The sequence below is a fragment of the Lutjanus erythropterus genome, chromosome 11 (assembly GCF_056507025.1).
Source record: "Lutjanus erythropterus isolate fLutEry1 chromosome 11, fLutEry1.hap2, whole genome shotgun sequence".
NCBI lineage: Eukaryota > Metazoa > Chordata > Actinopteri > Lutjaniformes > Lutjanidae > Lutjanus > Lutjanus erythropterus.
In genome coordinates, this window is record NC_139327.1 from 11,743,029 (window position 1) to 11,759,157 (window position 16,129).

Below are 16,129 nucleotides of genomic sequence, written 5' to 3' on the forward strand. Positions count from 1 at the left end.
CACAAGAGTCCACTTGACAGCTTAGCGGACCAACACCACCCTTTTCAAACAGTCTCGGTTCAGTTGTTTAGTGCACAACAGGGTTAGACTGACAGCTTTCACACTCGCCCAAACAACCGGCACTGACCTGGGAAACTCAACTTAACTTCATTTTAACTAAAGCAAACATGTTAGGTGTGAAATCACCCTAAAGATGACTATGCTCTAAGTTTAATGTTACATTTATACAGGTTTTAAAGTGGTAAGGTATTCTGAGATCCCAATGCGATTTCAGTTGCTGTGATCAATCTTTTGCCTCTTGCTAGCATGGAAACAAGAACATTTTAACATGTCTGGCATTATCAGGATTATCAGGAGTTACTTTCATCACAGATGTGTTTTTAATTAACATCTGCAATACCTTCAAAGCAAATCAAGAGGACAGTTAACAGCCTTCTCCACATCAGCTCTCAAAACTAAATATATCCACCTTACAGTGACTGTGTTGACGTACAGAAGTCCAAACCTTCTGCTGGGAATTTCACTGACACTAGTAAGCTTGAATGTGCCAGGTGTAGCATATGTTAACATCAATACATCTGTTAAATTGTCTTTTAAAGTAGTGTTCCTCAAATTAAGACCACATTTCCCATAAACACTGTTGCTTCCTGTCAAAAAGAGGATGTTTCAGCTCGCCTTGCTTCCCCTCTGTGCTGTCGTTCCATGTGCGTTTGTTTTTTCCCTCACTTCACTGAAGAGGATTGATCCACGTGAAAGGAAAAGATGTGTTCTGCACTGTAGAGCAGCAATCATTTGTGTCACTTCAAATTCTCAGTGATATACAACCCCCATGGCAGCCTATTTAAAATTTAGTGTCGAAATTATGTTCCGCCAAGCTTCTCAGCCTATAATGCCAGTGTCTAAAAATAATGTTTTAATGATGTAACACACAGCAACTTTGATTATATGACAAAATAACAATGAAATTCTCAGTACAAAAAGACACAAAAGCTCAGAATCTAATAAATGAATCTAATTTGCTGTTCAGACATGTCGTCCTCACATCCTGCCAACAGCTCCTGGAGTCGCTGATCGTCTCTGGAGGATAAACTTACCTCAGATATCTTCTGGAACTGGCTGTTGGCCTGGCTGCATTTCTCTGCCGTCTCCAGTGCCACCTTGTAATTGTCCACAAAGGCCTTGTACACTCCCAACTGGCTGGCCTGGAGCATGTGGAAAGAGAAAAAGAAACATCAATGTACAGGATGAGCAAGCTGGTGTTTCAAGGGCATTGGACTAAATATCAGTTTACCAGTGACTGACTGAGTCCATCATTGTTTTGTTGTGTGTCTGTGTTTCATTTTGGTAACTTGCCTCAGAAAAACGAGTGAGAGCTGCTGCTCAGTGTCAGACTCTAATTAAAGTGCACAGGACACACCCACTGAGCTGAAGGACAAGTGAGAGGAGAACACCCAGGAGAGGCAGAATATTTTCACATCCAACACAGTGAATAATGAATTAATTTGAACAAAACAAAGGTTGGGGACTGTTGGAACGGTGGAAAGACTGAACAAGATGGTTTTGGTGAGTTTTATTTTGTTTTTCAGTCGAGTTTGAATATAGCATGTTTTATGATGAGTTAGTGTAACCACTGCAATTAAGCTAGTCATTGTTCAGTAAAAGAAAGAAACTTGAATTTCAAAAGTGTAATAAGGAAAATATGTGTAAGCATGTTTCTTTATTCAACGCTTTTTGTTTTTATATTCTATGTAGCGTTGTGATTTGGGATGATTGTGGCCAGTTGGATTAGAGCAGTGTTTCCCAATCCTGGTCCTCAGGGTCCACTGTCCTGCATGTTTTAGATGTTTCTCTGCTCCAACACACCTGATTCAAATGATCAGGTTGTTATCAGGCTTCTGCAGAGGCTTGACGACGAGCTGATCATGTGAATCAGGTGTGTTGGAGCAGAGAAACATCTAAAACATGCAGGACAGTGGGCCCTGAGGACCAGGATTGGGAAACACTGTATTAGAGCAACTGGCTCTAATACAGTCTAGCAATTAGACTCACAAACTGTGGTATGTGTACCACTGGTGGTATGCGAGCTCCTTCTACACATATTTTCTTAAAATGAAATAAATTATTTCAAAAACATATAATACTATCAAAATGTGTCATTTTTTAAATGAAAAATGTAAAATATGAGACAACTGAAATGAAAGTTAAAATAAGCTTTGTCTTTCCTGTTAATTTGTTGTAATATTGACCTGCTACGTAGCCTTGATCATGCTAGCAGCACACTCATGCATCATCCGTCATTACCAGCGTTTATAAAAAACTGTGATGGCAAGCTGTAAGCAGAAGTAAAAAGAAAGAGGCTGAAAAGAAATGCTTCAAAACAATGCAATTGTGGCTCGAAATGGTAACTATTGCTAAGAGGAGAGAATAATCTGAGCTGCTGTGTTTAAAATGAAGTAACAACACCGAAAAGTGATAATGGCTATTTATGAGGCGTCCACAGCATCTGCTATCACCAAACAGCACAAACAAGCTGGGAGGTACATGGTTCTTGGAGGTTGAACTATTAGACTATCATAGCAGTAAACCAAAATCAAGTGGAGTGAGTGCAACCTGCAGCCGCCTTCAGATATCACTTCCATACTGTACTTCTCCATGTCACACCATTATTTAAAATTCATATACAGCTCTGGCAGATGAATTAATTTCTATTCCCATCAGAATTTTGCCTGAAGTGGAGGGTTGAGAAGAGTGCCGCAGTTCCTCTTTTGCTCTATCAGCATACATGAAATTGTTCTCCATGCACACACCGTTACACTCTTGTACTGTAGTCAATGCACACGGGCTAATCATATTCCCATAATGCCACTCCACTGGTGGCTGCGTGCAGTCCTCCAGATTGAAACAGATTCACTTTCTCTTTCCTCACCCCTTTCATTAACAGGCCCTCTCTGCTGCACTGTATGTGCATTGTAACACAAGCTGCAGACCAGCAGTGCATGAATATGCATCCTGCTACAGCTATGCCTGAATGGCTGGGCTGAAGAGCTGACTGCACCCTATTAAAGCAATGAGATTGGATTCAGCTGAATAGAGTGAATGAGGAAAAACTTGTTACTTTTGTCCTTAAGCCCCCCTTCTCCTATATTCACTTATTTTCATTTCCTCTTTCCTTCCACTTCCCCTCAGAGTGTGAAGTTGGGCTCAAGAGAGGAGAAGAGGGAATCATCCGGTCTCATACGACACAGATTAGGTTGTGGATCAATTTAGTCTTCATAGGAACAGATGAACAAGAAAATAAAACAAATTGCCAACCATTATTTTTGCACAATCCTTACACAAATATTTAAAGACTTAAACAGACAAGAAGTCGTCCAAACAAGTGTCACTGTCTGTACATCATCTCATCATAACTGGACACTTGTCAAACCAAAACCTTGGACAGAAACAAGAAACCACCACGTGTGATCACTGAATATCCAAAGATAGACATTTCTGACTTGGCAGCTTAGCTGGAAAGTACAAATCAAGCACAGTGACGTGATTGTGGTGTTTCATCAGTTCATCGTGTTGCTTGGACACGCCGTGACCGGTGTGAACCATCTCCAGCTCCGTCCGTCACTGCGACGCAGGACTTTGAGCAACACTCTGAACATGATGAAGCCTACACTTCAAACAAGCAGATCGCAGGCCAAAGTGGAGGATGGGAAAACAACAGCTTGTGTTTTTGAGAGTGGAGGTGGGAAAGGGAAGATGAAGAGGGAAAGAAAAAAAGGAGGGAAAAAAGAGAAAGCGAAAGAGGAGACAGTACTGGTGTGTTGACTAGAAATAGCCACTTTCTCGCTGGTCAAACTGCCTGTAAATAATCCTCATGACATGTTGGATAGAAGAAAGCAGCAGTTCACACCATGTTTCATAAATATCTTCTGCAAGATTTTAGAGCTCTTTGTGTGTAAAGCACAGTCCAAGTTTCGCTTTGTTTCTTTGTTTCATTTCAGAGGATGTCTCATTCTGTTCAAGCACTAATCATATGGTTATGATCAGAAAACAAAAAACAAAGACAACCACAGCAATAGACTTTCAGACTCTACTGCGAACAAAACTTAATGGAACTGTATCAGAGACAAGACAAACTAATAACTCTTTGTTCTTAGGACAGCCTGTTTACAATATTACCAACATTAATCAGTAGGGATTACCTCTTGATTGAATACCATCATGATGCCAAAGTATTGTGCTTTAATTTTATGATTTATTGACATTTTTGTTTGCCTTTTTAACACTAGACCATGGGAAAAAGTTGAATCATACACTTCATATCTCCAATATATTCATATTTTCTTTGTTTTTGTGACATCATGTAATATTCATGGGTTATATCCAATAAATGTGGATAAAAGTGGAAATTAAGAAATTAAGAAATTTAAAAAAAAAAATCACATTACTGAAGTGAATTGATTTTTTCCCATCCTTATTACTCAGGAATACTGTCATATACCATACAGTCATACTGCCCAACAGTGGTATAAAAAGAATACCGTTTATCAGTAATCAATGGTCTCTGTATTATTCCATTTACATAAGACAATCAAGTATTTTGGCATCAGCATGATGAGTGTTGGGCAATTAGCAATGTCTGTATTCTGTACATGCACCAGACTACAACTGATTTTGCAGAATGAAATCCCAGAACACAACCGATTGCACAAGTATTTTACGTGCTATTGTCCAACAATGGGCCATAGTTCCTCCTGTTAGTGAAATACATTGTTCCCCTTGAGTTGTAACACTCAAACTTCAGTCAGTTCTGCAGGTATCATGTGACAAATGACTGCAGAGTACAATCAAAACAAAAATTCCACCACAATACCTCTCTCAAATGTTGCAACAACTAGCATCTCTGTGTGACCACAACCACATTTATAAATAAATATAAATCTCCAAGTCAGACAACCCTGAGCCAAAATGGGCTTAAGTAAATATGATGCCACACTCTGACATCCTCTCTCCATTTCATCCTGAATAAAATACAGTGAAGCAGTAACAAGAATGGACAGCAGAACTTTGGGTCCCAAGGACAAAAATGAAAAAAAAACTAAGAATCTGCAGCCATGCTGGTATCTCTGTGAGGCTGTACTTAAGAACTACAACAGTTTGAGCTAAATACAAATATAAGCACAGTGATATGCCCACAATGACAGAGATAAGATGATGATGTAATATAGATACAAAGTTTACTATATTGTATAATTGTATATTGTTAATTAGCACTAACCACAAAGTACAGTTGAGGATGATGTCAATATTGTTAGTTTTGCAGGTATTCAAACCAACACCAAGGTGTTGGACAAATTTAAGTTTTGATCTAACGATGGACGAGTGTGTAGGAATAAGTGGTATGTAGCGGTGAGCTTACAGATTGCAAACACCATGTTACCCTCAACTTCCATGCATCTAGAGCCAGTGTTTGGTTTGTCCATTCTGGGCTGCTGTACAAAAATGGCGGTGCAACATGGCGACCACAATGGAGGAGGACCCACGTCCTCTCTAGATATAAAGGGCTCATTTTGAGGTTACAGAAACACAGCAATTCTAGTTTTTATGTGATTATATACTAATGAAAACATACTTAAGTATGTTTAATAAGTATTACACTCAGTTTCTGCCATATTCTGCCAATAAATTGCCCAAAATCTTACACATTGGACCTTTATGTGACAACCAAAGTTATTATAATTGATTGTGAGGGTGACATAAATGTCTGTACCAAATTTCATGGCAATCCATCCAAAAACTGTTGAGATATTTCAGTCTGGTCCAAAGTGGAAGACCAGCTGACCAACTGCCATTGCCATCCATAGAGCCACACAACTAGCATAGCTAAAAAGGTTATCATGAGGAAGCAGTAATCCACTTACCACAATAACATAATACATGGATTATAGTTACGGTTAGTGTCTTCGGATATGCATTTAAAAAGTGTTTTTATTGCCGCATAAACTCTTCAGAACCATGACCATAGATTAAGATTAAACCCTTCCCACTTAATGCCTCCAGGGACTTTGATAAATTGCTCAGTCAAAAGCAGCCCTGGCAGTCACAGGCTGCAGCTGGGGCCTTTTTCTCATCTGAAAGAGGTGAGAAAAGTTGGAACTGTGGTTGGCTTTTATTCCCTGCCTGCCTGCTTTCTATAACTCTGTCCCTGTGTGTTGCTCCAGTGGCCTTCATGCTGCTGACAGGGAGCAGTGGGGAGCAGACCAGCTAATTACACTGCCATCTGTACTCTCACACTGCCACTCTGACTAAATGTTTAGCTGCCACATGACATGCTCATGTACGCACATATACGCAGCACAGATGGGAGCTGATGACTACACTAATAGGTGTCACTTGGTGGTGCAACTCCTGGGGTCCACAGAGAGGAGGAGGGGGAGTGAGAGGAAGTACTTAAAGAATTACGTCTCCACATGAGAGCTCTGTTCATTTCCTCTGATACTAAACATAAGCATTTCCAATCAATCTTCTTGAGTTGCCAACACATTTCCCCGCTGAATGTTCAGTACAATCTTTTATTGAAGGGCAACTGTGTTCTTTTCCAGGTTTTTCAAATGTAAACTGCCCACACATCTGTTAACAAAAAGCAGTGACAGGGTACAGTGCTGATGTCCTCCCCTCCCTCAGCCTAGGGGGTTTATAATGTCATCAGGCAGAAAGCTATGTCAGGTCACGTGAGAAGGGCTTAGCAAAACAGCATTTTGATGGTAAAACACACTAACCTGACATGTGAGATGGTTTGTTACACAGACCCATCTGGGAAGTTGTCCTTAGAAACTTTTTGGAAAAGGGCACGCACTTTCAAAAAAACATTTGGCAGGTGATTGGATGAACTATCTGCCTATCACGTCTTACACAGGCTAACTTCAACCAGACAGACACAAACGAATAACTTGAAGCCTGGTAAGATGGTGGTCTTGTGATCTTGTGAATCCAGCTGCTGTGCAAGGTAACAAGCATATGTACATGGACCAAAATTTGACTGTCCAGATTTGAATACATACGTGACAATAAATTAATAAAATAATGGACCCGCCCTTTATACAAATGTTCTATTTCATTTTGTCATGATCAGCAGAGATGGTATGTATATGGCACCCAGCAGTTGTCTCCTTTTTATCCTCTCGCCTAAATACGCAGGTTGTGTATGCTATTAGCATTAGCTAGCATCAGTGCTTACTGCCTATGCCAACCATAACCTACTGGTTGGAGTTACGTTCTGTCCTGCAGAGGCTGCCTAGATGACGCTCATCATAACTCCCAGCAGAGTTACAGATGCAGTTGTTTTTGCTCACTAGTAGCTGGCTAGTTTAGCTTGCTAACAAAGTCTTAAAGTAAATGCTAGTTCCTCAAGTGCTAATGTGAGAAACAGGGCTGAAGAGAAGTCTGCTAGACTATTTAATCAACAATCTTCAGGTGCTGCATGTGTGTCCTCTGTATAGTTCTATATACTTAAAATAAATAGATATTTGCATTGTCGTAAATACCTCCTGAATAAACTGGAAGTTGCAATCTTTGGGTCATAGTAGGTTACTGCTAATAATAGTAGCCCTTACTGGCATGTTTTTTTTTAGGATTTCAAAATGTACCTGAAACACTCTGTGAGGCATTCAAAACCAAAAGTGAAAGAATGTCAACATCACAGCCTGGTTTCACATGAGTATAACATGGACATCTTCATTGGGTTCCTCATTATGATGAATTAGTCGAGCAGGAGGAAAAAAAAAAACACTGTCAGACCAAAAAGCTGATAAAATCTGTAGCTGAGTCACTGGGGTGTAAATGAACAGAATAAATACACATACAGAAAGTCGAGCTTTACATTTAACATCAGCATAACAATGTGGCACCTTGATTTTTTCATGGAGTTTTACTGAACAAACTATAAGTTGACAAGAAAATCAGACCCACAGTTGACTGTATCCTGCTCTACATTTTTTTAATTTTACAAAGTCTAAGATATGGTCCACTGCACAGATATGATGACTATTTTAATCTGTCACACAAAATACTTCCGGTTCTAAATAAAGCTTCCAGCTCACTGAAACAATCACTGAATCACAGGCCAGACTGACAGAGCCAAATATTTTACAATTTCATACAGCACCATCTCTTCCTCAAAGACTAAAATAGATGCCAAAATCTTGTTTCTGAGGGTTTTATTTGTCTGAGCTGGCATGACACTTACTCTTGTGCTCTAGTCAAAACAACAGTGTGCTCATGACTTGGCAAGATGTCACAGGAACTCTGATAATGGGACATCTGATTAACTCACAGCTCATTATCAAGAATAAATGACATCTCCTAAGATCCACCAGCTGAATATGACACATTTAATCACTGATCACATATCAGTTAATCATATTTATCTGGTTATTGTCATAAAATTTAAAGGGAGATTTCTAAAACTGATATATCATTTCTAATAAGTCTATCAGTGTTCAAGGCAAGCTGCCCATTTCCAAGCTTGTCTTGTGACAACATTATTGTTTCATACTACAGCTGTACCATGTCTTTTAAAAGAGAAGAAGTAGCCCAAACTCATTTCTGTGTAATTTTACAATAATAGGCTATATTTTCAATCAGCTACTTAATTACTTATTCATCATCAAATCTATAACAATCTACTCAGATAGCTACGGGATATATATTGTTCTGGACTGATGCTGAAGAAAGTAATGAGTTAATTATCTTTTAAAAATTCCATCACAAAATCATTCAGAGAGTAATAACACTTTGAACAGCAGGGTGGCAAAAGAGAGAATCTGAAACTATGAAAATGAATCTCGTTAAAGAGGTAGATTGGATTACTTGATGTGGGGTTGTATGAGGCACTTACTGATGGTCAGCTACAGTAGATGGCAGACAGTACATCTCCAGTTTGGAGAAGAAGATAGGGGCACCAGCACAAAGCTAAGCAATGTACAGATGTAGACAGGACCAGTCACAAAAAAAAGCCAGCTAACAAAGGTCGGCCTAAGAAAGTAAATATCAGTTTAAGTGTATGCCACATTTAGAACATTTTCACAGCTTTACTTTGCCATTTTGTCACCGTTTTCTGACACAAAACTGCTTGATGGCTTGTATAATTGTGGTTTTCCATTGAAAAAGGCTGTCTGACAGCAAGATATAGAAATTAAAATATTCTAATATAAACACTTACATTTTAAACGGCTAAAATATGTTCTGTTGCTGACCCCGTCCACAGCAGCTCATTGCTTAGCTTCTATGTCGGTGCTCCTCTCTGGCAGCATGCTGCTGCACATCAACTGTAACAAATACACCGCTTATCGATACAGACCTCATACCAACCCCTCTTCAAATAATCCCAACAATGTCTTTAACATCAAATCCACAACAACCCTCATCCAAGATAGCTGCAGGATATTGCTGTGGAACGATGCTGGAAAAAGAAATGATGACTTTATTGTTATCTTTTAAAAATTCTATCACAAAATGAGTCTGTCAGAGTAATAACATTTTGAACAGCAGGGTGGCAAAAAAAAAGAGAATTTGAACACAAAAAACGAACTCTGTTAATGGCTTATATTCTGTGCATGAGCATAATAATAATAATGCTAATAATAAAAAACATAATTGTTCTGTTCTCTGTCTTCTGTGGTATTCTGAGGCTCCCAACGTTAGAGCAAAATCCTGTTGCTGCTTGTCAGGTAGGGGAGGCTTACAGCAGCTCACTGCTACTTTTCTAAATAAAGAGTTTCTTAGTCTGTTTAGTTTCCAGTTCAGGAAAATTAGAAACCACAATATTCTGCTACCGCCTTCCCACACTGGGACGTACTCATGGTGACCGAACAGGACACAGTGTGCCAAGGTTTATTTATTCTGAGTCATAGCAGCTAAACTACTGCTCTCCGTACCAAATGACATTCAAATTATTCAGTTGGCCAGTGAAGTTAACAGTTTTTACTGATGACTGCCTCTGGATTTTACCTACTAAATGGGCATTACTATGTAAATGAATTTTTTTATGAGGATTTATTTTTCCTACTAGAAGTTTTGTACATCTCCATTGAAAGTCTCTATTACAGCATGTTGCATCAGCTTATACCAAACAAATGTAATGAGGATCTAAAATATATTAAAAGACACACACACACACACACACACACACACACACACACACACACACAGTATACGCACTGCTCTTACTGTATGTTATGTGGTGAAAGGGCCGGTTCAAATCACATTATCCCCTGCAAATCTGACAACGTAATGATCTTACACAGTAGGAGGACTAACTCGCTTTGAGACTAGCTGAGGCCTGGAGCCTCGCTAATTCCACACAGACACATCCACACACATAACAATGATGTTGTTACATTATGTTGTGAGAGCGCCTGTTTAAGCAACATAATCCAGTGCAAATAAGACAGCGTGATAGATCGAAGGCTGCAACATTACAGCTAATGCACTCAGACCACAGACACGGGGGCACAAACACACTCACTCAGGCACACATACAGTCAAATGTAGACCAGTGATTCACAAGTACAAATAATGAGCCTGACAATTCTACTTTTAACACTCATTTACATGTTCCCTGCAAATGATAGAGAGGGAAAATAAAAGACCCCCACTGTGTTATTTCTGGGCCCACGTCAGACTCACCAGCTTCTGGAACAAATGTCCCACAGTGACTTTCTCATCCCACTGCTGGATGTTGGGTAAGAGGGCGTCATAGAACTCCTTGTGGATCTCGAAGATGTCCTGGATTTTGTAGAAGATGGTCTCAACCTGCTGGATGGTCAGGACGGGCTGTGAAGTGGTGGCTGTGGCTTTCAGAGGACGCATGGGCTGAATAAAGACAAACAGGGACAGACACAGTGAGCACAAGTCATGTAATGAGGAGGCCACCAAGGACCGACCTTAAGAACAGTATCTTTTCCAAAGGTTAACTACAATAAATATACATGACTAAGAGCAGCCAAACACATTCGACAAGTTTCAGTCTGGTTTCCATCGGTTGCACTAATCAGAAACAGGCTCTGCCCAGAGTCTGAAGAGATCTGTTAATCAAGGGTGACGGAGCAGGATGTTCTGTACTGATACTTTTGGATCTCAGTTCTGCTTTTGATACTGAGGGCCACCGGACATTATTTTAGAGGCTCAGGCAGTGGGTGGGTATCTCAGGATCAGCTTCAGATTGCTTCTCATCCACCTCACCCAGTCTTAAGAACTGAACAAGTCACGTCCTACCAAAAACACTTAAAAAATGATTAATACCAACGCTCTTATTCCAATTTTTTGGGTGAAAATTACTTATATTTTCTATTTATGAAATACATTGTATGTAATTTAGGAAATGTTTTGGTTTGCTTTATTTTTTTAATTTCTAAACAGACAGGAATTCACAACTTTGAACAATTTAAAAATATTTTAAAAGCCTTCAAAATCTAAAACTAACAATAACTAATGATAACTTAGGTACAAAAATGTGCTATTGTAATAATCTTTGTTTTAAAAGATACTTTTTATGAAAACGTTGGCCCTTCAAAAGTTTTGTCCCCGATTTCAACTGTCAGATGTTTTACAAAAACATGACACAAGACTCGCCTGTTTAGATTTGTATTTTCTTAATCTGTTCCATTAATTTTAACATTTAATGTCTGTTGCTCTGTCTCTTATTGACTCTTCTGTGTTTTTATGAAGCACTTTGAAACGTCTGCTCTTGAAAGGTGCTAGGTAAATAAACATTATTCTTGTCAAAATCAAGTTTATCATATCTTATGCCTGATTTTCTATATTCATATATTTTGATGGGTTATATAAAGTATTTTACTATGGCATTAAGTATATCTTACAAGAGAGTCTGATAAAAATGATTGAGGTTGTGTCTAATCTAAGAGCAGGCTATGATAGTGAGTACAATTTGGAGCAATTAATTGGCCAATCAGGGGCCTAACTGGGCCAATGCCTGAAAGAAAATGTCTCTGATCTTGCTATGCGTCACCCAGTGATAAGCGTGTAATCGTAGCCTTTCTGCACAGCAATTGGGTGACTCTCTTTTCCGCGGTGCAGTTTCTGACCAGTCAGATTGCCCGCCGACTCAGTTAATCATAGATATGTGTGGAGCGGTAACGGTGAGGAAGGGGGGCTTTTAACGTCATGGAAGCAAACCTTCTCTCAGGCTGATGATGAGTCAGCCTCCCACTGATTGCAGGGGTTGTATGAAGGCTAATCAGACAGGCTGGCTCACTTTTAAAAGCACTGATGATGGCTGCAGACACACATACTCAACACCCCCAGCGTGGTCTATATACAGTATTGTGGCAAAGCATGAAGCCCAAAAGCTGTCATTAGGGTCGGCAAAAGTGTTACACTGATGAATGAATATCCATCTCCATTTATCTGTCTGTGCTAGTGTTTCATTACAATAACATCAGGCTAGTATTGTCAAAAATATTGATATGTTGATAAATACTGATACTGAATTATTGAAATGCTTTGGATACTCTGGTACAAGATGCACTTTCTTGCTCTCTCTCCTCTCTGACAGCAAATTGACACACACACCCCTGCATGGCCCACATAGTCACGCCTCCTCTGAATCACTAAAAGTGCTGTTTTCTCCTTGTCACTCATCTCATTTGCTCCTGTTGAATACCTGTTGTCATGTTATAACCTTGTTATATTATTTTTTTATTTTAAAAAAATGCAATTTTATGCCCTAAACACTGAATCAAATTTTCCTTGTGGTATTTAATCAGGCTGCACTAATGACTTTGATGATTTTGAATGACTGATCACTTATATGTTTTGGTGGATCTTTATTAAGACGCTAAAATACCCTTTGTTGCTGAACTTGTCCACAGCAGTTCATTGCTTAGCTTCTGTGCTGGTACCCATCTCTGCTTGGGGATGTGCTGACCACCATCTAATGTACTGACTTACTAGAAGTACCTCATACAACCCTACTTCAAATCATCCAAACTATCCCTTTAATACTGGACTGCAATTTGATGTTATACCAAAAGATCCAAGTGATCATGTGTCATGCACAAAATATTTTGTTTTTTGCCCTTATTCCGAAAAAGACAATGTTCATACTAAGCGGTTTAGATGGCTAATGAAAATTAATATTCCACTAATATTGCTGTTAACTTGTTCAACAGTGCAAACACAGCCTCTCTCTTTCATTCGCTCACTCACCTTTTTGAAAACATCAACACGGCAAAATTTGTGCGTATCCAAAAACCTGTTGATATCTTTCATAATGTTTAAAAGTAGCTTTGTTTCTCTTTCCCATGAGAAATGTGGGCTTTCTTTTGTGCATGCATCACTACACCAGCATTACAGACTGTTGTCTAGTTGGTTTGTTTGGAACACACAGAGCTGACCGTAAACATGCAAGAGGCTTCCTGTTGCAAACTGCAGTAAAAACCCTGGTTGAGATGCACATCCTGAATGCCCTGTATACATGCCCAAAGAATGCTCTTAAAACCTGAATAATACCAGCACATCCAACATGTCTTAATCAGAAAATGCTACATGCAGAACAAGGCCTAATTCAGAAAATCCAGAATGGTGTTTAGATGACTCATATAAAAGTCAGAATATTGTCATATTCTAAATAATAGTTCAAAATCAGAGTGCATGTAAACGCAGTGAGGATTGGCATCATCACTCTCCCTTGATTTTGTCAAATTCACCACCACAATACCAAAACCCCATCCAACACATGATCTGACTTTTGTTTTACAAGTCCTGGCCCGCCGTTAGTGGTGTAAACTAAAACTCACCAAATATAGAAAATGCAACGAAGCAAAAACAAAAGCATGATCATAAGGTGTGTTTTAGACATTTGCTCGATGACTGAGGAAGTGGAGGCGGATGGGAACAAACTGTTTATTGGTCAAACTGTAAAATGACTTGTTGTGTCGTCACTGAGAGTTGAAAGAGAAGGAACTGAGAGACAGACCAGATTTCTGATAGCATTGCTGCAACCATTTGTTTACCTCATTGACTGACAACGAACTACAGCTTTGTTTGTGTTTTCAATGGTTTTGTACTATAACTGTTATGTGACTTTACAATTTAACTCTCTAGTTTAATGTTGTGCTTGATGTTAGACTGACTGATGTCAGTAATGAAGTGCAGCATGTGGCTGACAGCAACAGGATATGACATAGTTAGCTTAACTTTGGGGAAGCATATTCAGTTAGTGTTTCAGGAAACTGCCTAACTGTGTGGTCCAGCTTTCAGTATGACCATTAACCACTAATGGTGCTCTGACAGTTCACACAGGCCTGCACCAACACACACAGCAGCAGCACTGCAACATGCATGCTGCTACATGAGCCTTTACACACCGTTTTTTTACCCCAAAACAAGTGAACACATCTTCACCACAGCTGTCTTATTTACACAAACACTGTGTCCACTGTGCGGTGTTTGTGTGTCTGTGTGCCTCACCAGTAGCAGGGCCTCCAGCTGGTTAATGTAGATCTCCTCACTGGCTAAGAAACCAGAAAGCACCAGTTTCTTCATCTCCAGTCCTTTCTCGATGTCTCCCTGCAGGACAAAACAGACCTGATTGTTATAATGTATCATACAAGTATGTGGTTATCCATTTAACAGACACCATGGATCATTTTGGTGAATGTTTTCTATCCAGGATTCATTTTTAGCCACATTACAGTGCAATAACTGAAACTCATTTCCTGCATGACGCCACAGCAGTTACCACATCAGGTAAACATGAGATTAAAATACACACAATCCAAAGTATGTAGGAATGAGTAGTCACAGCACTTTATTGGGAATGTTCGCTCATCTAAAAACATCTAAATGGCTTGCTTCCTCTTTGGAAACTCCTACTCCAAAGCTGTGCTGTATTTTGCCTTCAACATCAAGGGAATTACCACCCTAATCACGTATGAGAAACACGGAGCGAGAGCAAAACAAGAGTACTTTTATCCCTCTACTGAGGAAAATACTAGTAGAACCACTAATGCTTAAAATGAGAAAATTTAAGAAATATGGCTGCAACCAGTGAGGTAGACACAACAGGCTGTTACAGGGTGGGCAATCTGAGGATTTAAGATCAAGATCTTAGACTTCCACAGTCTACTTTTTAGGCAGATCATGCAGATCACAGTTTTTAGTGCCCCCCTTATTTCATTTTCAAAACTTCACATAAACGCAAACTCAATGACCAGCAGATCTGCACTTTGTGAATAAAACAATAGGGAGATGCAGGCAACAAAAAGGTCACGATGATTTGACAAATTCCTTGGATGATGTGAACAATGAAACATTTGTTTGAAAAGTGTTATTTTATGATTATATTATGTTAACATTATGACTTTTCCCAACTTCAAATTAAGTTTTAATCACCATTTTGAAGCTTAAAGTATCTTTAATGCTATACTGTGTGTCAGCTGTGCCATCCACAGCACAGTGGTGAGGAACCACTCCTGTGAGGCCAGGAAAGACCACTCCCCACCAACCAGATTCAGGTCCATTGCTAGAGCACCAAAAAGATCAAAGTGAATAATTTTGTTAAGATCAGCTGTTGGTAATCATGTAGGGATATTTCATTTTAAAACTCAATTTGCAGACACTGCATTAAAGCAGATGTGTGTTTCAGTTTGTGAAATCTAACTGTGAACTTCTCTGGTTAATTAATTTAAAATGTTGTTCAACTGTTACTCAATTTATGAAAGAACAAATAACTGGCGACGTGAATTTCATCTGTGACACTTTATCATCTATGACAGGCAATTTCAGAAGTACTCTTTTTCAATCATGGAAAGTGAATTATGTTGTTACAGAGTGCAGCTCATATGTTGTGCTGGAAGTGTGCATTGAAGTGATATAAAGTGATATAAATATATATAGAATGAAAAGAAAGAGTATGACCTCTGCTGATACACCCTCTACACAAACTGTGTGCTATTCAGATCAGCTGTTTTTGAATACAGGGATATTACAGCTGCAGATTCTCACTGTGAGATTCTCTGGAATCCTTCAACAAAACCTGCTGCTACTCGTCTTTATCAAAGGTCTCACTATCATCCCTGATGCTGATGGTGCTTCCCAGGTAAAGCTTATTTAT

At 39.2% G+C, this 16,129-nt stretch overlaps 1 protein-coding gene across 4 annotated transcripts in view; it reads right to left on the reverse strand.

The window, feature by feature from the left end:
* Positions 1-16,129, reverse strand: part of abr (ABR activator of RhoGEF and GTPase) — a 186,086-nt gene that overhangs the window by 88,210 nt on the left and 81,747 nt on the right. For all 4 annotated transcript variants that reach the window (XM_084730804.1, XM_084730805.1, XM_084730808.1 and 1 more), the window contains exons 3-5: positions 14,485-14,583; positions 10,681-10,866; positions 1,095-1,202 (exon numbers count right to left, since the gene is read on the reverse strand). In XM_084730804.1, coding sequence (XP_084586930.1) covers positions 1,095-1,202; positions 10,681-10,866; positions 14,485-14,583 — 393 coding nt within the window. The remainder of the gene's footprint in view (positions 1-1,094; positions 1,203-10,680; positions 10,867-14,484; positions 14,584-16,129) is intronic.